Genomic DNA, 25,990 nt, shown 5'->3' with positions numbered 1-25,990 from the left:
TTAAAAATCAATACAGAATCATAGTATGTTGATTTTTCTACTTCTTGGAAAAATACAGCAGAAAATTGAAAAAAAATCAAGACATGAAATGTCCATATTGTAACAGGTTTTTTGAAAAATCTGTTTGGATTTTAATTATTATTATATTCAGTTAAAATCTTTATTTGCAAGACATTTGAAAACTACATGGTTTTAATCTCACCTTTCCAGGTAAAGGCTGTGTTTGCAGTAATCCGTCCCTGTTTTGGCATTTCCGTCTTTGTTCTGGTCACTGTCAAAGCCTCATGTGTGCCTTGATCTCCTTTCAATAAAAATCGTTGTACTATATGACATTTATTGATGGCACTAGAACACCATCTTTTCAGCACACTTCCCACAGTGTGCCACATGCTACATGGTCATAATTCCCTCTTTTATGCCCAAAACATTTAAACAATGGAAACTCTCACATTCCCCTGCATTATGCCATACAAGAGCAAACCATTGATCTGCTGTTCCACAGAAACACTGCTCATCTGGGTTCAGAGATTTGACTATCAGCCCTACATTATGTTTTTGCATGTCAGTAATGACAATCCCAGGGAAACTGTGAAGTGTGATCCTATGCTGATTTGAGCAGACACTTGCAATACCTCATTCTTCCACTCTTAGTTGAAAGATGGTTTATAACCAAAACACCATTAGAATATCCAGACTTCTGACTATTTTTCCAATACAGTGCTTTTCAGCCAGTGCATTTTACCACAGAAACAGACTCACTGCCACAACATGTTTTACCTACTGCCTCAAACAGCATATGGCAGTACTGGTAGTATAGTGAAGTTCCTTATATGATATCTCCATCTTTGCAAAGAGTACCCTTAGTAAGGCCTTACCTGTCCTAGTAGTAAAATACCACTACTAATATATAATATAATATAATATAATAAAATTATTTTTCTTTCAGCTACCGGCCTGATGGTACAAAGAAAGACCCCATTAAGATTGATTCCATGGTAAGAATGTTCTTCATAATTCTTTCTCTTTATATCACTTTTATTCATATGTTCATGTGTAATTCTTTTTGTTTTTTGGATTTCTTTGTTATATTATGGTATTTTTTTTCAACCAGTGATTAAGGTTTGGTATTTTTCAAGTTAGTCATTTCTTCACAATAATGCTATATATGCTTTTGCCAAACAAAATTGTGTTAGAAAGTTAATCACATCCTATACATTAAAAAAAAAATCTTGCCTGCAGTAGCACTTTACATTGCAGTCAATGGGGCATGGAGGAAAAGCTTAAAAATTTACCAAAATACATCTATTTTTAAAATTGTAATGCTCTGTATTTATCCATGTCTTGTGATTACACACACATTGTGAAACAGTTTATACCTGTCATTTTTGACAGAAAAAACACCAATATTATGAGATTCAGCCATCTGAAAAGAAGACCAGCCATGCGCGATTCTCAGCACTTACCGGTAGTCTACCTGCGCAACAACCTTTCACCCCTTGGGGTACAGTTTGTGCCAACAGACCAGATCACAGTAAACTTTTAGTGCCACGTGACTGGTATTGTTTTGATTTACTTACTTACGTATCCTTATCAAAAGAAAAATAGCACCAGGAATATGGAATAAAATAATTATTTCCAGATCCTTTTGTTGTCATAAATATAAATTGGAAATACGGAAAGAGCAGATCAATACTAGTTGATTTTTAAACTTTTTCTCTGGACCCCATTCCCTCCATTGTAATATTTTTTTAATTTACAGAAAGTGTTTAACTTTAGAGCACAATTTCACTTCCCTAATGGATATTTACGATTTTTGTGAAAAAATAGCATCCTTTAACAGTAGAAGTTACAATATCACAAAGAAAATCAAACTGTATAATTTATGTATATGTAAAATAATTTATTTCAAAGGTGGGCATTTCTTTTATTTCGTAGAAACACCTAATTTTTTAAGCCTGTTACTTTGCACAGCTTCCTAAACCCTTTAATTTTGCCCCTCTGTTACATGTAAAACTGCTCAAGCTGCTCGTGTTAGATTTGATCTGTTCATCAACAGAAATTTCAGCTCCTGACACATTCTCGATTTGATTTGACTCTGCCTTGAAACATCAATCTCTTTATTGTTAATACACTGTTTTGTGGTTGAAGTTGTATGTACTTGAGGAAAAAATGCCTTCTTGTATACATAGCTCTTGCTGTTCATAGGAGAATTTCTCACTTCTACCCAGTCCATTTAACTTTCAATCTTTAAAGGAAATTGATGTAAAGAAGAATCTCGATAACAAGATAATGCCATCTGTATAACTTCATAGTATATTTGGACCCAGCATTAATGTATGCTGGTATAATTTTTCCCAACAAACTTCATTGAGTGCAATTTCATTTCTGCCCCATCATGCATACTTTAGTGTCAGTTTTTTTTGTTTTTTTAATAAAGCAATTTTTTTTCTGCTGTTCTTTTCAAGTTCAGGTTAGTTAAACACACAAATTGTTCACACATTTCCAATTTTTCATCCATTTGTTTTTAAACCATTGGACTCTTGGTGATGTCCTTGTATAAAATCCTTTATGCAGAGTTATGCTAAATGTTATAATTAAAACGTGGGTGGCTAGACTTGATTATTTCATGATGTAATATTTATTTAGGTTATAAGCAAATGACCAAAAAATTACACAATAATAAGGTGAACATACTGTAATTCATTTTGATTTGGTTCAGTTTATTACTTTTTATAGTGCTCTTTACTGAATACAGATACAGAGCACTTGAAGAAGCACTGTAACAGAGATAACATCACTTACATACTAGGCAGCTAGGCGCAAAGCACAGCAAAATAGAGCAATTTAAGTTTGTTTAACATAAACAAATCATGTCAATAGAAAGCCATTAACATTGTATGTGAGATATGAGCAGCTGAGAGCAGAAAATAAAAACTCCAGCCAGCAGTGTTTCTGGAGAAAATAAACATCAGAGCTCTGTGGTCAATTTTAAATGGACAAAATCACTGCTCTGATGACCCAGGCAAACTGGCCCTTCACCCCCTGCTGTGCATTTTGCATCATTATAAGGATGTGTTGGGCAGTCTGATAAGAAGATTAAATCTTTTCATCCTTGGATTCCAAGGCTCCCATTATCTCTGTAATTTCCCACGGGTAGAAGTAGCAGATTGGCATTGCAGCAGTGGCACCACGTGCCACAGCAATATACTGAAAAGAGTAAAAAAAAACAGAAATATGTCTGTTATAGTTCATAATGTTAGTCACGCTAATATTTCTTTGTGTAAATGACAAATAGAGTTGCAGTATGAACAGTTAATCTGCTACATTAGTCATGGCATGTTAGACTAATGTAATGTGTTTTCAGCCTGGATTTAGAAGACCACTAGGGCTTCTGTTACACAAGAAGGAAGATAATTTCATAGCTCGGGGGCACAAGCTTAAGAGCTCGACCTCCCACTTTTGTTTATTAATCATTAGAAGATTTAGTAGACTGCCATGTAAGTTAATGCTGGGTATGTATATAATTAGAAGCTCAGGTAAATAAGTAGGGCTTTGGCAGTTTAAAGCTTTATATGCAATAATTTAGTATAAAGACTTAAGAATATGAGATAGGTGATGATACTTCCAAGTTCTAGTAATAATTCTTACAGCAACATATGGAATTAACTGAAAGCTATAAATAAAATGATTTGAACAACTTGTGAATAACACACTACAGTAGTCAATCCTCCTAGAAACAGTTGTGCATTAATGCATGGCTCTTTTTCCTATATACTTGCAATAAAAAAAATAGATAGAAACTTTATTAATCATGAAGGAATTGAAAAGATTACAAAGCAGATAAAAAGGCCACATTTGTACATATAACAAGAATTTTAATCATCTTAGGTATACTAATAAGGTACAAATACACATTTAATATGAATTATATGTGAATATATTAAGAAAATTGAAAGTGATTTCAAATTCCACTTACTTACAAGTTATACTCTCATAGTACAGGATGTCAGCCATTGGCACAGTTTATTGTACATGGTGGTGTTGTCTGTTAAGATGTCTGCTAGACCAGCTCAGTACCATCCAGTAAACAAGGAACAAAATCTCCTCTGCCAAGGGGTGACTCACTATAGATCCTGATTGGTGAGGGTAGAAAAGAACTTAAATAGCGAGAACCCAAGAAATATGAACAACAAAAACCTAAACAATTAAAATGAAGGTACATAAAGAAAATACAATATAATTATGAATAGGAGGAGGAGAGGAAGTTAGGAGCACGCACTGATACAGTGCATTGCTGCACCCACCACATGACAAACCAACTCAGGATCCCAGATTAGGACCCGAGTGTAGCCATGCAACAGGTGACACCTCAGCACCACACTAGTTTAGATGGAATTGGAACAGTTTGAGGTTTTTTTATGGTGGCTGGAGTGCCAATTCTGCCACTGACTCCCAGGTTTTTCCCTGCAGGCTGGAGGGCCTATATGCACTGCTGGATACAGATTGACATCATACCCAGAATGTAATAATTGCAGGTTAAGGGCCTTGCTCAATGGATAAAATATAATTTTATTCTCTCTCTTGCTCATGCACACATACTGTGTTAACGCTCTGAGTGCTACGTTAAAACTTTGAAGGATGCTCAATAATACTGTAATGACCTATGGAAGTGCAAGCGATGGATGAATGAAATCAGTCTCTTTACGCTGATTGCTGGGAAGTGGCCCTATAAAGGACTGCTTGACTTTTTTGCACAGCACTGTTTTTGCCATGCCATTCAGGTCTTCAGCAGAGCCACACACTGCCACTGTTTTGTCCTTTTGTAACCTTCAACACACTAAATGGGTCAGAGGCAACTTGCATGTCACACTGTTTTTCCAGCTCTCTCTGAGCAAATCCAAGCTTAGGGTCCAAATCCAAGACTCGCAGACAAGCTTCTGATTCGATAGGCTGTAGCAGCAGCTGGGAGACATGATCAAAGTGCTCTCTTAAGTGCTGTGTCTACACAGTCTTTACCTATAGCTCCTGGGAATGCTTCATAGCTGGTCTGTTTAGGTATTCCCACCCCCTTGGGTAGACTACAACCAGAGTTCCCAATGCTTAGGTTAGAAACATTGCTATAGGTTGCAGTTTCTTCTTTTTCTTTGCATCATCAAACAAATCTTCCAGCGGTTGTAGGCATGTTTTTTATTCTTTGGGTAGGTGGGGGGGCTACAGCAGGGTATGCCTAAACATCACTTCATTTATATGGTTTCAGCATAGTGCCGACGTTTCCCTTTTGCAACCTTTTTTTTGTTTGTGTGTGTGTGGAATATTTGCAATCCTCAGTTGTTTGAAACTGTGGATACGAACTATGGTACTTTCTATTTATAAAGAAAAAGTAAATTTGAAATAGGTCTATACTTATTAAGTATATGTGGGTCTACCAATGATTTTTTTCAACAGTGGTCTGGCAGCTAACTATCTGATGTATTAGACAATGTGCCAGTTATTGGCAGTCTATTAATATGTTAAGAATAGGCGCAGTCAGAACACTGAGTGGTTAACGTTTTCATTTAGAAAATATTCATTATATAAAACATACATGGAACTGCCATTTTTTTTATCTAGTTAATCATTACTACCTCTTGTTTCTGACACACTTTATTGTAAAGCATCCTAATTTCTGATTGATCAGATTTTATTGTTTTTATTTTTCACCCCTAATCAAACTGCTGAAGTGAGTGAATAATGGGGTGGACTGACAAGGTCATTAAGGGCTTTTCCAGGTCTGAAGACATTTGGTTAAGCTCAGTAATTCTGCCAGTCACTTTAGTTATGTGGGGCAGTTAAGCTTGATGTTGAACATGTACATTTCCAAAGGGCATAGATCAGGCCAAAGGGCATAACACTCTGTGAAACAGGTATACAGGTTGTATATATAAAGATCCAAGATAATAACAGAGTTAAAACAATATGTGTCCACTAAGTAAAGAATAATAATAATAATTATAACAAGAACCCAACATACTTGAACTCCTCCCCCCAATAGAGTTGCCACTCCCCCTCACCTTTAGAGAGCAATCCACTCTTGTCTGAGAGAGAATTTACTTCAAACTTGGAGGTGTTGATTGTCATTCCTGCCGCTTCACACTCAGCAGTGAATCACTGTAGTGCATGATGAAGGTCACAGTCAGATGAGGCAGTCTGAAATGGACTCCCTCACATCCTTGACTGTGCCTTGATGACTTGTCCATGAAAAGCACAAAAAGGAGAGGTGACAAGACACTGCCTTGATGCAGTCTGACACCCAGAGTGAACAAATTCAGGCACAGCTCTTACTACACTCATACAGGTAATTCATAGCACACCCTGTTAACCCACGTTCCTGGAGCACCTTCCATAACCCATGCCGAGGGACACACCCTCCAGGAGCTGTGCTAGGGAGAAGAGTTGGTCTGCCGTTCCATATCCAGGACTGAATCCACATTGTTCAACCTATATCTTTGTCTCAACCATTGCACTGAAAGTCTTCCCTCCTGCACGAGTGATGTAAAAGGAAATGTGAGATTGACAAGCAGATTGTTCTGTGGGCATTGTACCAGTCTATGGTGGTGAAGCAGTAGCTACATCTGAAGACAGAGCTCTCAGTTTACTGGTTGATCTACATCCCTGTCCTCACCTGTGGTCACGAGTTGTGGATAAAATGACCACATGAATGGGACAAGTACAAACAACAGAAATTAGATTTCTTTGCAAGGTGGTTAGGAGGTCACTCAGTGATGGGGTGAGTAGTTTAGAGATTCGGGAGAGTATAGAGTAGAATCGCTGTTCCTTTGGATCGAGAGGGGTCAGCTGAGATGGTTTGAGCATGTTGGAAGGATGCCCCCCCGGCAACTATACATGGAGATGATCTCAGACACGTCCCACAGGATGGAGATCCTGCAGCAGCCTCAAAACATGCTGGAGGGTATTATTTCTTCACTGACTTGGGAATGCCTAGATTTGAATCTGCAACTGGGGACAGGGAGGTCTGGGCTGACCTGCTTGGCCCACTGCCGCCACAATACTCCCCAAGAAAAGCAGTTTAGAAAATAAAATGAGGTAATAATTTGACCAATCAATCTACATGAACAAAAAATGAATCAAGCAAGCCATACAATTGAATGAATTCAGAGCCTTCTAAAACAGGATGGCTCCTAGTTCCTGACATAAATGGAAAATCTGCATTTGTAGGAAGTATTAGACTGGAATCATTTAGATTTTTGGGATGAAATTCGGAATCAATGGGTGTTATCTACACAGTGATTGGGGTCAAGGGAATGAAACAGGCAACATAGCTGAAATGAGTATAGGTGTTCCTATCTCATTGGATACCCTTGATTGTGGAAAGTAGACGACAGGAAGTTCGATTGCAGTTGGTGAACCCGAGGGAATGCAAATGATATCCAACAACTTAGTTTCTTATTTTGGAAATTTTGCTGTCACTGTTCCTTTAATGGGTGCTTGCAGTATTATCTCATCCTGCCTTTGATCAGACTGTACGTTTGTTTTCATGATGCAGGTGTTCTGTGGGGCCTCCCAGAGATTTGTTTATTTAACCCGAACTCATGGGATTCCACTTAATTGCACACAGATGGACTCCATTCAGCTAATTATGCAATGTCTAATGACAACTGGTTGCATTTAAGTCTACATACTCACACCATAGCAATGGGCATGAATAATTATGGATCTGTAATTTTCTGCTTTTTTGTTTATATTTATTTAATTTAGAAATATATGTGAATCTGTTTGGCATAAATCCTAATTTTTTGGATGATCAGCAGCAAAAACAGTCAGTACAAAGACTTGAAAAACATTCTAATTGTAATATAGCATAATATAAAAATTCCCCATGGGTGGGTTCTTTTTATAGTCATTGTCTCATTAAGTGAGAAAGCACAGAGGTTTTATATTAGAGAAGATAATTATGAGAAATGGACTGCTATTACAAACTCCATCTTCCATTCATGCATCTTTTTTTCTAGATTTTCCTTTTCTCTTAAGATTTATTGAGCCAGAGTTTCTTCTTTAACATACGTTTTTGTAACTTTCTGCAAATGTAATTGAAGTTTGAATTGAGATTCCAAGTTAATTTAATTAATTTTATCCAGCAGAGTGACCACATTAAAGTTAGCTGAAAGTAAATGATTAGCTGTTCTGTCAGTATTATCTGAGAAGGTTAAATGGAATGGGCATAGAAATAAGGAAAATGTAGTTGCTTATTTAGTTTATACAAATGTTTTGCCTAAAATATTATTAATGTGTGTCTCTTGTTGTTGCATGTTTTGTAGTGCTGGGGAGCAGAAGGCTACCACCTGTGGGTCGTCACTAGTGACAGCTTTCATCTTTTTGACAACAGGCCGGAAAATAAAGGCACAGTGCAGCAGTCTGACATGCTGCAATTCCAGTTCATTAAAAGCGCCTTAACCATGAATCCTTGTATGGTAAGTGCACTGCTCACAAATGGGACTGGTGCTGGATTCCATGACTGATCCGTTCTTAAATATATATGTGATTGTTACATTAGGATTTTGGCTTTGTTTATTATATTGCATTTTTATAATACACTATATGGTCAAACATTTGTGGACACCTGACCATCTGTCACATCTATATGAGCTTGTTGGACTTTCCATTCCAAAGCGGTGGATATGGAGTTGAAACACAGGTATAACAGCGCTTTCCACATTATCTTGGAGTGTGTTTGTGAGGATGTGTGCCCATTCAGCCAAAAGAGCTTTTGTGAAGTCAGGTACTGATGCTGGATGAGACGTCCTGCTCAGAGTTTGTGTTCCAGTTCATCCCATAGGTTTTCACTAGGGTTGATATCAGTATCTGTACAGGCTACTCGAGTTTCTCCCATGTCGTTACTGACCTGGATTTGTGCACAGGAGTATAGTTATATTGGAACAGAAAACGGGCTTCCCCACACTGTTGTCACAAAGTTGGAAGTGCATAGTGGTCTAAAGTATCTTTTTATGTTGTACAATTAATAGTACCCTTCACATGAACCAAGGGGCCAAGCCCAAACCCTGAAAAACAGTCCCAGACACGCATCCCTCCTTCTCCCTTACAGTGGGCACTATGAAGTCCAGAAGGTAGCATTCTCTCCTGGCATCTTTCCAAACCCAGATTTGTGCATCAGACTGCCAGATAGTTGAGTATGATTCATCACTCCAGAGAACATGTTTCCACTGCTCCAGAGTCCAATGGCTGCGTGCTTGACACCACTCCAGCCAGCGCTTGGCATTGCACATAATGATCTTAGGCTTGTGTGTGGCGTCATGACCATGGAAACCCATTTCAGGAAGCTCTCAACACACAGTTCTTGTGCTGATATTGCTTCCAAAAGCAGTTTGAAGCTCTGTTGTGAGTTATACAACAAGGATAGGCGATTTTTATGCACTGTTTGCTTCAGCACTTGGCTGCTGTACCCCTTGTTGTATTGTCTACCACTTCATGGCTGACCTGTTGCTGCTTCTAGATGCTTCCACATCATAGTAGTAACACTTACAGTTGCCTGGGGCAGATCTAATTTCATGTACTGACTTTTGGTAAAGGTACCAGCCTACAACAGTGCAAAATTTAAAGTCACTGAGCTCTTCAGAACAACCCATTCAACTGCTAATGTTTGTCAATGGAGATTATGTGGCTGTGTGCTTTGTGTTATGCACTTGTAAAAATGGAACACTTTAGCTCAAGAATATGGAGAGGGGTCTGTATACTTTTGTCCATATAGTGTATATTCTCAAAATAGAAGAAGATAACTAATTATTAGATTGTCTAGCTCTTGTAAGATTTTCATAAAGATGCATCTTTACATCGTTTTATTTGATGAATTCATTATTTAACCTAATTACCGTAATGTGCTGCATATTCATTTTGTGTTATGAAATATACTCTCCTAGGAATAGATGGGACAATATAGTACTATCTGTGTAAGAATGGAAATTTAGAGTTTTACAAGTTCTCAATAAAGAAATAAATAAATATAGCAAACAACAACCACCCCTACTTAAATACAGACCAGAATTACTAAAAAGAAACAAAAGTTCTGACTTTGCTAAAGATGAGAAGAACAGTCCCAGTTACAATGAGGCATTGTACAGCCATAGTAATGTTAGTGTAAAGGAGTCCTAGTAGCGTTTCGTGACACACTTCTGCTGAATATTTTGTTGGCTGAAAGTCCTCAGTTCTAGTGTGTCAAGAGTGAGGATGTGCATCATTGTTCATAATGGCACTCAGTTTTGTTTTAACTCTCTCCTTTTCTACGACCAACAGAAAGAAAGAATGCTTTCTTAATCAGCTTGTTAATTCAGTGATGTTTGCAGCCCAGCACACCAGCATAGAAGATTGCACTGACCATCACAGAGTTGTAGATTATGTGCAGGATTTCACTAATCACAGCAAAGTAACACAGTCTCCAAAGGAAAACAAAAAAAGTCTGCTCTTCTATTCCTTCTGCAGTTCCTCAGTATTACAACACCAGTCTAGCCTTTAATTGATATGCATCATCAAGTTCTTATAGCAGTGCATCATCTCAATATCTACTTCCTGAATAGTGTCAAGATGTTGAGGATCTTTGGTGTGCCGAAGTCATTATCCAGTTCTTTGACTTTGCTGATGTTAAGTTAAACACAGTTCTTTTTGCATCAAGAAACAAAGTTCTCCACCTGACCCCTATACTCTGCCTCATCCCCCCATAAGTACAGAATCATCTGAGAGTTTCTATAGATTACATGACCTGGTGTTATATTTATAGTCGGTGGTGCACAGACTGAAGAGAAAATTAGACAGGTCTGTTTCTTGAGATGCCCCAGTGTTGCTCACATCCATATTAGAAACTCAGTCTTTGAGTCTCACAAACTGTGGTGTACCATTCAGATCGTCCACTGTCCAGGACACTATAGGCTCAACCACCTGCATATCTCTATTCTTACCCCTTAAGAGGGATGGCTGGGTGGTACTAAAGGCACTGCTGAAATCCAAAAGCTCAGTCCTCACAGTGCTGCCAGCTTTGTCAGTATGGGAACTGACTCCTATCTCAGTCTTTTTCTGTTTTTATTTTAGCTTCTCCAGATACTCACAAGGGGTCATGAGGTCGCTGGAAAGGGGTGGCTCCCGATATCTATGCAAAAGGACCAAGGTCCAAGTCTTTAGAGTCCTGGTGCTTTCTGTTTTGATATATGGTTGCGAGACATGGACACTATCAAGTGACCTGAGACAAAGACTGGTCTCCTTCAGTACTGTGTCTCTTCGAAGAACCCTTGGGTACCGTTGGTTTGACTTTGTGTCAAATGAGCAGTTGCTCACGGAGTCCCGAATGAGGCACATTGCCTGCATTGCGAGGGAATATCAGTTATAGCACTACGACCATGTGGCGCGATTCCCAGAGGGTGATCCGGTTCGCAGGATCCTCATTGTTAAGGACCCAAGTGGCTGGACCAGGCCAAGGAGACGCCCACATGACACCTGGCTGTGGCAGATGGACAGTCATTTCCAGAGGGTGGGACTGGACCGCGTGTCTGCCTGGGGTTTGGCAACCAGGATCCCGAACTGTTTTGTCGTGTGGTGGGTGCGGCAATGTGCTGTACCAATGCATACTTCCCAACCTGACCTGACCTGCCCTCATCCATATAGTTAAGCATCGTAGGAATTTTTACATTAATATTATTGAGATATGAATGTAGCACCCCTAATCCTAATTACATTGTTATTTATCACAAGATCTGGATTAGTCCTATGTGGTAACATTTCTTTCTCAGATGACATTATAAGTTTCCTCCCATATTATGTCTTAGCATGCCCTGTAAATACCACAGTTTTCACTCACTTTGAGGGAAAAAAATATGTAAAAACCGATACAGTTTCAAAATGTCCTTTCCCTTTCTGCAGAAGACTGCACATCTTCCTTCGCCAATGACAAGCTTACATTTCTATATTTTTCAGTTTTTCAAGCCATGTTTTAGAAACATTCTAGTTACATTTATTACAGTTAATTTTTTCCTTGCAATGCAAAAGAGCAAGAAAGCAAATGAACCAAAGCAAACTGTACATTGGCAAAGCATTTCAGCAAAATAATACTTGATAATGAAAAAATTATTATCTCTTACCGGTCCAATATGGTCAGAAGAAATGTGTTTTGTACAGTGTTTACATATTTATTACTCTATCTGAAAACAGAAGCAAAATTAGTCAAGTCCACCTTGTGATTGTTGTAGCACTATCGTTCCTTGTATGATGATGATAAAAGTTGTGCGTGTCATGTACCTTGTCACGTACACATGCTTAGGGGGCATCATCAGAATGTGGGCTTTCTTCTATAGCTAGGCCCCTACGCCTGGGTGGGTGCAGATTAGTCTTTCCGATTTTTATGTTAGACTAGTCCCGCTCCAATTTGACAGGATATGGAGGGCTTTGCAACACTGCCGCTCTCAGGATTTGGGTGTTCCTGTTGAATGAGATCACACAGGAGGTGGTCCTATACCATCAGGCTATCTTACCTCACAGGTTGAAGGCTTGGGACATGGCAAGGATCTCGCCTTTGATTACATCGTAGTCTTTGGTTGGCCACTTGTCAAGGTGATTATTCAAGTTGAGTATCCCTATTCCAAAATGCCTGACACTAGAAGTATTTTGCATTTTGGATATTTTCATATTTTGGAATATGTGTATATACATAATAAAATATCTTGAGGACACCCTTAATCAAGTAGGGAAATGAAGCCAAACCACTTAAATGATGATTTGCACGTATAATAATTCATATCACTGAGCCTTAATTATAATTTGTGATGTTGTGACAAACATTAAATCTCAAAAGTGCTGAATATTATGTAATGAATGTATTTTATTTCCTTTTTAAGAGTGCCAGTGCTTCATATTTGCACTGAAGAACTTTTTTAGTTGTTCATCACTTTATATTGGTTATTTGTTCTCACTTCTCAGAACTACCCGAAAGGTCAGGAATATCTCCTTTATCTTGATCATGGCTGCTGTGCTGGAAGTCATTAAATGACAGACAACTAGGCAAGGGGTGATAGTATGCAGTCAGTCCTCTCAAAGCCATTGATCTTGTACTGCCGTGCATTCAAAAATTAGTTAAAACACTTTTGATATTGTCCTTAGCTCAGAACATAAAGAGTACCTGTGAACGGCTGTGAGTCTGTTCTTTACAGAGTTTTTCATGGGTTGAACTTTTTTGCTTCCACCTCAGCAAAATTAGTTTGCTGCATGACGAAATGGACTTGCAATGTCTGTAGCTGTTCTATCAAGGCTGCCTCTACAGATATGAGCTCTAATGGATCTGACATCTTCCAGTAAAAATCTTGGCGACCACTGTAAGAAAGGCGTCAAGTGACTTGAGAAAGGTTGGGGATCCACAGGGTGAGCCCAATTTAATGGCAGGTGTTTTGCCAAAGAAAACTATAAAAGGAATGCAAATAGTGCTAGTGCTCTGCCACAGGAAATCATCTTATGCAGATGTGAGCCCTTTATGACAGCCTACATTGTCACAGTTTTAAGTAGGTCCCAGGCAGAAAAGGTGGGACTTCTGAAGGAAGACCACAAGTGACATCAGAAGTCCTCCAGCCTGCAATCATCAGATCTGACAACACAAGAGGGAAAGACATAAGCGACAGCACCAACCTGTGGTCTAGGCAAGGAATTACAGTTAGCATAAAAGCCCTGAAGATGCCCCCTTAAACACGTGTGTCCTTCATGATCCATTATTAATACAGTATGTGCTTTTTTCCCTTTGTTTATCAGAGTAACCAGGAGCAGGTGCTGCTGCAAGGGGAGGATCGCTTGTATCTGACCTGTGGAGATGCTGCTCAGAGTGCTGGTGCAGATCAGAGGCCTTTCAGGGAGAGGAGTTCACCCTCCAATTCCATTTCATTATCTCAGGGGCTTAGCACTTTATTAGGACACAGGCATTGGCATGTTGTGCAGGTAATATATTTTTGTAATATTTTATCCACTTTTTTTCTCACAAATATTTCATATTTTTATATATGCAGGTATTTTAGAATAAACTTAAGTCCTCATTGAGTTAATCTGCCGACTTCCTCTTTCACATTTTATTTTGTAATAAATGAGAAATTCAATAACTGATAGCCTATGAACATTTTCTGTTCTTTAGAGTGATTAAATAAATTACAGAATGGGTCTGTCTGAATGCCCACATAAAAAATAACATATTAAGTCTACTGGATTTCTGATGGGTTTGCTGGAAGTACTTTACAGTAATAACTGCTAGTTTTGGCAGTGAGAATTTTTGCTGTGATTAGCTGCATGTTCCTTAGGTCTGACAAAGAATGAAACACTCATTCAGAAGTTAATGGTGACAGGCAAAGTGTTTTAAAATGGAAAGTGTAAGACTTTGCTGTAGAAGGATGGCAGTAATTTTCATGGATTTATCAAGTAGGACTTTTTCTAACTTGTCATTTTTATTGTTTTAGATACACAGCACATATCTTGAGAGTAATTGGCCAATACGGGTAAGTGCCTTTCTAGCTTCTATAAGCCTACCTTTCTTAAAGCATGTTTTTATTTTCTTTATTATTTATTGAGTATAGATTGATGAGCATAAATGGCATATTTATTCATTAATGTTAACTCTACAACACAATAAAGAGTGAAGAAGGTGAAAGGGTCTGAGTATTTTCTGAAACCACTGCATCTGTTCTCACTCAGTGTTTTCATGGCAGTGAACTCAGAAGTGCAGACATTGGCCACTGCAAACAAATCCTGCTGACCCTCAGCTGTCACGCTGGTTTTTGTAACTGCCTGCTACATTGTTGTCCTTAAAGTGAGGATTTCTTTTTTTGGTATTAGTATCATTCCTGGGAAGATTAGTGGTGGTATTTGTTTTTTCCATTTAACCTGGCAAACAATGCATCTGTGGAGGCTTAGGTCCTTAGAAAAAGTTGTGTAATTTTTTCCACCCTCATTTTTACAGATTAGTAAATTATTGACAACTCTTGTGAGACAAAGCAGAAGGTGATGCTGATAATCCGTTTGTGTTTATTTTTTCTTTCCAAGTAAGGGAACCCGAGACCACTCACCTATCCTATCATTGATTGAACTTGCTGATTAAAATTACACCCCCCCCAAACCCACTTTGCCTATAGATTCATATGTGTTGTCTAAAGTAAAGCGTTTGTCATTCACAGGTATTGGCTAATCGCTGCGAAATATAGAGGAACGTCTATCATTAAATTATTTATATAAAGGACTAAGTATATGTAGCAGTACTACGCAGCATTTGTATCGGATAACACTTCAATTTAATTTTACATCCATCCATTGTTTGTTGAACTCGCTTAATCCACTTCATTGTTATGGACAACTAGAGCCTATCACGGAAGTTTTATTCACTAGGCAAGAACCTGATCTCGGCAGGTAGGGCCTTGTAGGGTACACTCATACAGCCATTGAAGTGTCAGCGGAACCAGGCACAAGCCAACCTACCAGACATGTACTGAGTTGTTGAAGATAAGTCTGTGTGTCCAGCAAAAAGCAGAAAGGGAGGACCACGCAAACTCCCGACATGGCTGACTAGACTGTGATTCTCCCCAGTCATCTGCAGCTACATGACTAAGCACTAGGCCTTTGTGAATTTGTACTTTATTCACTTTTCATTAAATGAAGATCTTCTCATGATTCTGTTTTTACTATTTTTTCAGTGTTTTTGCAGTGTCCTTTTAAACCCTTCAGTCATGTTCACTTTTTTAATTAAAGGCTTACAGTGGCTTGCTGATGGGAGACTGTAATCTATTTCATTGCCACTAGTATTATGATTGATTTTTCTTTTTAATATAAGATTGCTCCACATATTCTAAAGTATGTAATTTTTACCACTCTTTTACTTTTCAGAAAATGTATTTTTTTAAACAAAGATTAACTTGATTACTTTGTGTTTGCTCTCATTTATGTCACTTGATTCAATATTTTTAACCATTTTTTAGTCTGATTTACTTGTAACTGTAAGTTACCAAACATTACATTTACCTTCACTGTCTTCACTTTCTGTTTCAGTATGCATCCATAGACACACAAGGTCAGTGTGTTGCAGTGGCTGGAAGGTTTGGTTTTGCACACTATTCTTTGTTCACAAGAAAATGGAAACTGTTTGGTAACATCACCCAGGTATGGAGACTTGACTTTTTCACTGAATTATTTGTCTGGTGCTTTTGTGGCAGATTGCTAAAATTAATACTTGGAAAACTCATCTTACCTTTATGCTTTTATCACTTTTAGTATAGTTTTACGCAAATGATTAAGTTGTAATAAGATAAGTTAATTAACACATTATGGCACACCTCAGAAATAACATTTTTCTAATCAAGTGTTCCATGGTGATGTAGAATTCATATTTTCTCTAGCTGTACAAATCTTCAGGTGCAGAAACAGCAGTTGCTTTTTCAACTGTTTGATATAATAACAGTTAATAGGTTTATGCTTTGTAAAGCCAAAATAAAGGACGTTTAAGCTTTCCAGATGTTAGATTTTATTCAAAGTGCATTGTAATAGCTTTGCATTTTTATCTTTAAAACTGAATGGTTTTGGTATGTGGCATAGCTTATGTTGGATTGCAGTCTTAAGTGTGAAGCAAACTGTATAATAGCTTTTAAAAATGTCTTTTAGTATGCTCATTTGAAAAAGTACTTATGGAAAGTAATTCATGGCAAAATGAAAAGCAATTCAATGTTAACTACATTGCACTGCAATATATCTGCACATGGTACATTTAAGTTTGGCATGCATTCATTTTGTTATAAATAAAAACATATCAGCCTTTTCACTATGACACACAACTTACATGCCATTTTAAAATGCAAACATAGAAGCATATTGCATTTTAATTCATGTCCATAGATTCTGTGTCATAACAGAAAGTAAAGCAAATGTTTTGCATTTCACTTGGCAGTTGTTCCGACTATACTGCATTTCAATTCAAGACCTCACATTAATTGTGTCAAAACTAAATCTGATCATTTGACCAACCAATCAGCATCAGGGGGTGGGGCAATATATGATATTTTATATTACAATTGCTATATTAAAACAATTGTATTTTTATACCACTAGACTAAGGCAACATTCATTTGTCACATTCTGCCTTCAGAATAAACTTTATATTTAAATACCTAACTAGCACAGTTATGATAGTTATAAATATAAACTTTTTTTTTTGCTTTACAGGAGCAGAATATGGTGGTTACTGGAGGATTAGCATGGTGGAATGACTTTGTTGTTATTGCCTGTTACAATTTCATTGATCGACAAGAAGAGGTAAGCAGAAGGAAAATTACAGATGCATTGATAGTATTTACAACTAATCTAGCCTATTCTTAGTAACATTTAAAAAGTTTTTAATATATTTTTAGCTGATGCCTTGGTCCATGAGGGCTGACAAGACTGACAACTATTTATACAGATATGTTTGCAGTTGGAGTACAGGAGGGTTAATGACCTTCTCAGGGTCACACGGTGAGGCAGAGGAGGGCCTAAAGCAGTTACCATTATCCCTAACTCTGCACCAGTTAATGTCATCTCTACTTTTTGTATGGTTTAACAGTTTTTAAGTATGCTAAACTGGTCTCATCCCAGATAGGATATAAAATGTACAAGTTAATCTTAGTGGACCCAAAAATTCCTGGAATTGTTAAAAAGCAGCAAAAAAAACTTTATAATAAAATTTACAACATTTCCATTTTAGACACCTTCAAAATACTCTCCTTGAGATACTGTTCACTTTTCCTGTCCCTTCTCCCATTCCTGGTATCATTTCCCGTATTCGTCTGTTGTTGCCATGTCTGTAGCCTCCTGCATTTCTTTCCTAGATTGCTAACAGTTTACCAAATCTTCTTCCCATCAGTCTCAATTTTGACTTTAGGAACAAAAAAAAAGTAACAGGAAGCGAGATGAGGCAAATAGCATCAGTGTGAAGCAAAAACCACACTGTTTTTGGTCAAATATTGGGGTGTGCACAATGCAGTTTTGGGTATGCTGTTTCTCTGGTCTGTTTCCCTGTTGCTTTCCTGTCGATGCCTCAGCAGTTCAATGTAATGTCACTGATTAACATCAGTGTTGAAAAGCACGGTCATCATTGTCTCTTCAAAATTTGCCATTGTGGCTTGGAGGGGAAAAAAGAAGCTCAAGTTACATGTACAGTTGAACGAATAAATACCAGAAATATGCACTCAATGAATGCAGCACAATGCCACTCAGCAGACTGATTAACCATACTGCATACCATACCTAGTGACAAATTCAATAACTCCACTCCACTCCACTCCAGTGCTATTCACCGATTCTGATAATTATAGCCCCCCACCCCCATTACTGTGCATGTAATAATACAATTTATTTTATTATATAATGCCTTTTTCATGTGTAGTGGTGGATGTGCACTGTTATTTGGAAGGTTGCTGATTCATATTCCATTACTGCCAAAATTGATCCTACTCTGTTGGGCCCTTGAGCATGGCCCTTAACCTGAAAATTGTTCAGGGGTGCTGTGCAATAGCTGGCCCTGTGCTCTGACCACTAAATATCCTGTGAAAAGATCATTTCCATTTGGGGATTAATATAGTGTACCAAAAAAAATTGTATATATGTGTATGGGAAACCCATATATACATGTAAGATATATATACACATTATACAGTATATTAAGCTGTTTTCTTAAATTATTGTGTTGTTTGTCATGTTCTTTTATTTTCTGTCTCCAGCTAAGGCTGTACTTGAGGTCATCTAATCTGGATAATGCGTTTGCCAGCATCACAAAATTGCATTCAGAAACATTGCTGTTAAATGTCTTCCGGGACATAGTTATTTTATTCAGAGCTGACTGCTCTATATGCCTTTATAGTATTGAGAGGAATAATGACAGGTAAGAGTTTTGTGTATTTTATTTATCTGTGTTGCTGTTCCATGACTCGTAATTTGTGAATATCCTGGATTGTCTTGCAAATTGTCACTTGTATATCCTGCCAATTAGAAAAGATAATCGTGCAGTGCCAAACAGTGACACTTCACAGCTGTGCTTCTGTCAAGCCTGAGCTTTTGTTTTTTATCACATATTTTAACTCCAGATTTATTATCAGAGTGGAAAGAATCAAAGCTTCCTGTCTGTTGTGGAGCACACTGCCTTCACAGTTTCAGTTTGTAGAGTTAACAGGGTTGCTACAATCACAAGTTGTGTTTCCATTATAAATGGCTTGGCAAAATATAATATATTTAATATTATAAGTCTTCTAATCCCTACCTTCTTGTGCTTATATATTCTTTAATTTACAGCATGTTTAATTTAACAAGAAATGGTATTTATCTTTATCCTCAAAAGAAATCCTTGTAAAGTCTAATTGCAAAAATGAATAGAATAAACAATTTCAATTTCATCTCTCACTAACGAGAACTGACTTATTACTAAGGTAAAGGTACACAGACCAATTGAGAAATGAACATGCAGAGACATACACTTCTACTTTAATTGTGTTTTGTACAGTAAAGTGTGTGCACAAAGGTCAGCAGGGGCTTAGTCTGTGTGAGAGTCTCACCCGCAATTATTAAGAATTCCTTGTTCATGCAGAACAATTGCAAACACCGGTCCCCTTTATGAATTTGATTTAGTGGCTTTCCCATGCCTCTCCTAGCCAGGTTGTTCCATTCATCTTATATATAAACGTCTACACGTGGGAGTGTGTGTGTCTGTCCTGACCGGAAGTGAGAGGTGGAGTCAGGGTAAGTGCTCCACCTCTGAGGAAACAGAAAACTCGCTTAGCCACTAATAACACAAGTGAGGTGAGCACATCAGCAAAATGCTTAGCCGCTAACATTAAAAAAACTGTATCCCTTTTACTTTTCTTCCCACCGCTAATGCACAAGTGATGCAAAACAAATCCTCCTATGAGAGAGACACCCAGAGTAGTTCCTTTCAATTACCTAATATTTCAATATTTCAGATTTTTTTCTGACGATTTCAATAGTTTCTAGGACCCCAGGCCTTTCATAGCACGGGTTTACACAGCTAGTGTGTATGTATGTGTGTGTATGTATGTATATATATATATATATATATATATATATATATATATATATATATATATATATATATATATATATACATATACGCATAGTACTGTGCAAAAGTTTTAGGCAGGTGTGAAAAAATGCTATAAACAAAGAATGCTTTCAAAAATGGAAGTGTTAATCATTTATTTCCATCAATCAACAAAATGCAGTGAATGAACAAAAGAGAAATCTAAATCAAATCAATATTTGGTGTGACCACCCTTTGCCTTCAAAACAGCATCAATTCTTCTAGGTACACTTGCACACAGTTTTTGAAGGAACTTGGCTGGTAGGTTGTTCCAAACATCTTGGAGAACTAACCACAGATCTTCTGTGGATGTAGGCTTCCTCACATCCTTCTGTCTCTTCATGTAATCCCAGACACACTCGATGATGTTGAGATCAGGGCTCTGTGAGGGCCATACCATCATTTCCAGGACTTCTTGTTCTTCTTTACGCTGAAGATGGTTCTTAATGACTTTGGCTGTATGTTTGGGGTCGTTGTCCTGCTGCAGAATAAATTTGGGGCCAATCATACGCCTCCCTGATAGTATTGCGTGATGGATAAGTATCTGCCTGTATTTCTCAGCATTGAGAACACCATTAATCCTGACCAAATCTCCAACTCCATTTGCAGAAATGCAGCCCCAAACGTTCAAGGAACCTCCACCATGCTTCACTGTTGCCTGCAGACACATTATTGTACCGCTCTCCAGCCCTTCGACGAACAAACTGCCTTCTGCTACAGCCAAATTTTGACTCATCAGTCCAGAGCACGTGCTGCCATTTTTCTGCACCCCAGTTCCTATGTTTTTGTGCATACTTGTCGCTTGGCCTTGTTTCCACATCGAAGATATGGCTTTTTGGCTGCAACTCTTCCATGAAGACCACTTCTGGCCAGATTTCTGCGGACAGTAGATGGGTGTACCTGGGTCCCACTGGTTCCTGCCAGTTCTGAGCTGATGGCACTGCTGGACATCTTCCGATTTCGTAGGGTAATAAGCTTGATGTGTCTTTCATCTGCTGCACTGAGTTTCCTTGGCCAACCACTGCATCTACAATCCTCAACGTTGCCTGTTTCTTTGTGCTTCTTCAAAAGAGCTTGAACAGCACATCTTGAAACCCCAGTCTGCTTTGAAATCTTTGTCTGGGAGAAACCTTGCTGATGCAGTATAACTACCTTGTGTCTTGTTGCTGTGCTCAATCTTGCCATGACATGAAACTGTCTTCCACAACCTCACCTTGGTAGCAGAGTTTGGCTGTTCCTCACCCAGTTTTAAGCCTCCTACATGGCTGTTTCTGTTTCAGTTAATGAATGTGTTTCAACCTACGTGTGACATTGATGATCATTAGCACCTGTTTGGTATAATTGGTTGATCATACATCTGAATATAATCCTACAATATCCCTGACTTTGTGCAAGTGTACCTATAAGAATTGGTGCTGGTTTGAAGGCAAAAGGTAGTAACACCAAATATTGATTTGATTTAGATTTTTGTTTCGTAAGCTCACTTTGCATTTTGTAAACTGATAACAATAAACAATCATTATTTATATTTCTGAAAGTATTAAAGTATTCTTTGTTTGCAGCATTTTTTCACACCTGCCTAAAATAAAACTTTTGCACAGTACTGTGTGTGTGTATGTGTATATATATATATATATATATATATATATATATATATATATATAAAATATATGAGGGGGTACCCAAAAATAACTGGAATTGGGAAAAAATAATTGTAATAGTTTTTACTTACTGAAACTTTAGTCTCCTTCAAAGTACTCTCTATGTGACTGAATGCACTTGTCCCAACAGTTTTCCCACTGGTGGAAACATTTTTGGAATTGCTGAAGAGAAACGTTGTCCAATGCCTGCAGCGATTTTTTTTTTTTTTAACTTCCTCCACGGTACAAAAACGCTTTCCTTTGAGTTATTTTTTCATATGCAAGAACAACAAAAAGTTGTACGGAGCTAGATCAGGCAAGTAGGGAAGGTGGCAAGAACTCCAAGACACAAAAGTCAAATCAGAAATCTCTGCAATAGTCCGATGACGATCTTCATAAATTGCATTGTGAACTTTTTCAAAATTTTCGTCATTCCTAATTGTGGAAGGTCAGCCAGATCTTGGTTGGTCTTCAAAAGACATTTCTCCTCATTTGCATCGCGAAACCACTCATACATGTATGTTTTACTTAAAGCTTCCTCTTTAAAAGCAGTTTCAAGCATCACTACAGTTTCAGCATCTATTTTCCCTAAAAGAAAAGAAAATTTAATGCAGACTCGCTGTTCTTTATGATCACCCATCACAAAAAATCGCAGAATGCGTTTAATAAGCACCAAGAAAAGCCGACATGGAATTTCATATAAACAATACAGAGCAGCCCCACTTGGCAGACCACCACAGAATACTGAAAGTATGCTGCACCTAGCGGTGAAATTTGCTACTAAGTCTTGATTGCACACCAGATATAGATTCTGGTTATTTTTGGGTACCCCCTCGTGTGTGTGAGTGTGTGTGTGTGTGTATATATATAATATCTGTAATTTCAGTAAACATTTCACATTTATTTACCTTTTAAATTCTGGTATTACTAAAAGGCACTTCTTGGTGTGAACTGCAGTAAATAGAAATTATTCATTTTTTGATTCTTTATTTGTGGATATACATAATGTTTTGTGGTTCTTTTCAGTCCTAACCCAACTGCCAGTGTTGAACTTCTTCAAGAGGTATCCATGTCTCGCTACATTCCCCACCCATCACTTGTCGTATCTGTGACCCTGACGTCTGTGAGGACTGAGACGGGCATCACGCTGAAAGCGCCGCAGCAGGTAGGACACTCCATGGTGATTTGTTGTTTAAGGTAGTTGAACAGAGAGCATTGTGGCTATTTAACCTTTTTTTTATGCAGACGGTGTTACCAGTAGCAACCAAAAAAATTAGAATACATTTATCCTTCTACTATCTTAACCCTGCTGAGTTTTGTGCTAAAGGGTTGTCCCTTAAAATATAACGAGCCAGCTGGTTAAGTTAGCAGATAATACTAAACAATGCATTGGTGAAAACTTTAAATATAATTTCAAAATCATTACAGATGGACCTGGACTGAAATGAGACTTTTGCAGATATTTTGTCCATAAAGTTTAGTGTAGACAAAAATATAAATCTTTACACGCAGGAGGTTATAGTATATATCCATTCCATCCATTCATCCATTTTCCCAACCTGCTTATCCTAAGCTGTAGCCAACCTCAGCAAGCACAGGGCACAAAGCAGGAACAACACCTTGACAGGAAGCTGGCCCATAACAGGGCAAATACACAGACACACATCAGGGGTCAAGTTGTCATCAGCAGTCCCCCGAACCTACATGTCTTCAGTCTGTGGGAAGAAAGCCATGCAGACAGATTTAGTGTACATCCTGTAAAAGTGGATGTGGAGTTTATTGTGAAAATGGAAGTGATTGATCACTCTAAACCAAATGGAAAAAGACAAGCAAGTTTAATTTTAAGATCAACTAAATGATGCAGAATTTAAAGAAAATCTTAGGCAGACTTTATTAATGAAATAAATGTATATAGAATTGCATGTGTACTCTACCCAAGCTCTTCAACCGAACACCATTTAAAATATGGACTGCAGAATATTATAAAATCAGCAAGTAGGTGAGTGGGCCTGTTTACCAGTTCAAGTGCACTCCTCTACGGATCACTTGCTCCCTCTAGATAAACATCTGCTTATCTTTTTAATGCTCCACTCATTAATGAATGACCTTTGTCAGAAATCTTAATGAAGAGGAACATGAACAATAAAATGGTACCAGAATTGAATCAGCATGTTATAGATTATTCATTTTTTGCCAGTAACAATGGCTATAGAAAGTATCATAAGAGGTACTTTATTTTTTAGTTAGCAGTGATCAGTTTTGTTTTGTTTTACAGTCCCTTTTTATCAATTTTTGTGTACATAATTCCACAGTACTGCCTGCTTTTCAGTGCCTTCCATGTGTGGTCATCTTAAAAATAGAAAAGAAGGACCAGCTACTCTAATAGTTATTTTCTGGATGCAGTGATAAATACTAAGATAACAAAATTTAAACCATGCTGCAATTCTTTTACAAATTGTATGTGTTACACCTTTTTCTAGATTAAAATGATCAAAAATATCCCAGTGACTGAGCCCTGTTTATGATATTTGGCCTTGCTAGGTGATTTGTTTTGAGGCCACGTCCACACCACTACATTCTCAGTTAAAAACATGTTTGCCTTTCATCCACATTACCCCTTTACATTACACTACATTATTTCAACCCTCAACAATGGAGACTTTTGAAAATGTCCTCTGAAGCTGTATATTTCTTTTTTTTTTCTTCTTTTGTATTGAATTTATTTAAAGCATATAACATTCCATACAATCAAGTCAAACTTAACAAAACTAAATCATATATTTATTTAAAAAAATAAATAAATAAGATTGTCAGTTATTCAAAATCACATATTGTAATCTTGTTCTGATTGTACATGTCACATAGCCCTTCCCTGATTGGATCCTGCTCATTACGGTGTCCCATTCTTTGATTGGTCAGTCTTCACTGAAGAAAGTTTAATCCAGCAGAACAGACATAGAAGAGTTGCTTTCGTGTCACTTGTTGTGTTATATATCTGTATGCATGTAAATAGCATTTTGTTTAGATTGAATGTTTTGTACACAAGCAAAAGGGATGCAGGCAGTGTGGCGTAGTTGTTACAAACCCCGAGGTTGTGGGTTGAGACAGTATGACCCTGAGCAACTCACTTGACCTGCCTGTGCTCCACTTGGAAAACCAAAGAGGTGTAACCCTACCCCTATTGTTGTAAGTTGCCTTGGATAAAGGTGTCAGCCAAATAAGTAAATGTAAAAGGCGAGTAATTTACTGGTTGCTACAGTTTTCAGATAAATCCTATGGATGATGATGCAACCATCCCGTCATGGAGGGCCAAAGTAGGCTAACAGTTACGTCATAATGCATTTTTTTGTCATTTTAGTGTGAACGGAGATATTTTCATAAACAATGCAGAAACGCTAATGTGGACAGAGAACATGTTTTTAACAATATTTGGTCATCTATCAGATAGTGTTGGATATCCACTTACTCGTAATCCTTTTCTAGCAGTATCCTGGGTCGCACTGGCTAGGATTTTGACTATCTTAATATTAAAGTCGCACTGATTTTCTGCACTACACCATTAGTGTGCTGAATGATTTTCCCTAAGTTGGAGAATTGTGATGCACCTTGTTTAATTTATCTTGTGAAGGTGCCTTAAGTATAATTATGGACAGTCTTGTATCCAGGCATGGCTAAGTGCTTTACTACAGGTCAGCATTATCTGAGATATCAATATTTTTACTCACCTTAAGTTATGTTGTGTATAAAACATCAATTCATTTCCTTTTTAAGGCATGTGCTGCAGAAAGCATCATGTTGAATCTCAGCGGACAACTAATCATGATGCAGAGAGATCGCTCAGGGCCCCAGGTTCGAGAAAAAGAGAGCCTCATGAATCAAAAAAAACTGGTAAGAAGACATGCCGTCTTTACTGCTCATTTTATAACTGACTTATTATGCCTTTGCATGATTTACTGCAGATAAAATAGCGGATACATTTCATATATAGCTAGTGTGCTGATACATATTCTGTGTCCTCAGCAAGTTAAGTGCTGTCTAGTGTTTGGAATAGGGGCGCTGCTCATTCGTCAGTATCCTTCCCTTCTGTCTGTAGTTGGAAAGTCAGATCAGTTCATAACCCCGACCAATTTTTATAAATAACATACCTGTTTACATAATGGCTAATCCACATGTGTGCACATGCTTTCTTTATTGAACCCGAGGGGAGATTCACAGGCTG

At 37.8% G+C, this 25,990-nt stretch overlaps 1 protein-coding gene across 1 annotated transcript in view; it reads left to right on the top strand.

The window, feature by feature from the left end:
* Window positions 1-25,990, top strand: part of ric1 (RIC1 homolog, RAB6A GEF complex partner 1) — a 186,163-nt gene that overhangs the window by 138,963 nt on the left and 21,210 nt on the right. Inside the window, exons 10-18 of the mRNA XM_028804950.2 lie at window positions 947-995; window positions 8,316-8,468; window positions 13,792-13,974; window positions 14,484-14,522; window positions 16,063-16,173; window positions 17,230-17,319; window positions 18,762-18,922; window positions 22,798-22,936; window positions 25,543-25,659. Coding sequence (XP_028660783.2) covers window positions 947-995; window positions 8,316-8,468; window positions 13,792-13,974; window positions 14,484-14,522; window positions 16,063-16,173; window positions 17,230-17,319; window positions 18,762-18,922; window positions 22,798-22,936; window positions 25,543-25,659 — 1,042 coding nt within the window. The remainder of the gene's footprint in view (window positions 1-946; window positions 996-8,315; window positions 8,469-13,791; window positions 13,975-14,483; window positions 14,523-16,062; window positions 16,174-17,229; window positions 17,320-18,761; window positions 18,923-22,797; window positions 22,937-25,542; window positions 25,660-25,990) is intronic.

Source organism: Erpetoichthys calabaricus, chromosome 7 (genome assembly GCF_900747795.2).
Source record: "Erpetoichthys calabaricus chromosome 7, fErpCal1.3, whole genome shotgun sequence".
NCBI classification, from domain to species: domain Eukaryota; kingdom Metazoa; phylum Chordata; class Cladistia; order Polypteriformes; family Polypteridae; genus Erpetoichthys; species Erpetoichthys calabaricus.
Note: the sequence above shows the minus strand (reverse complement) of the source record. Positions and strands in the feature narration are given on the sequence as shown.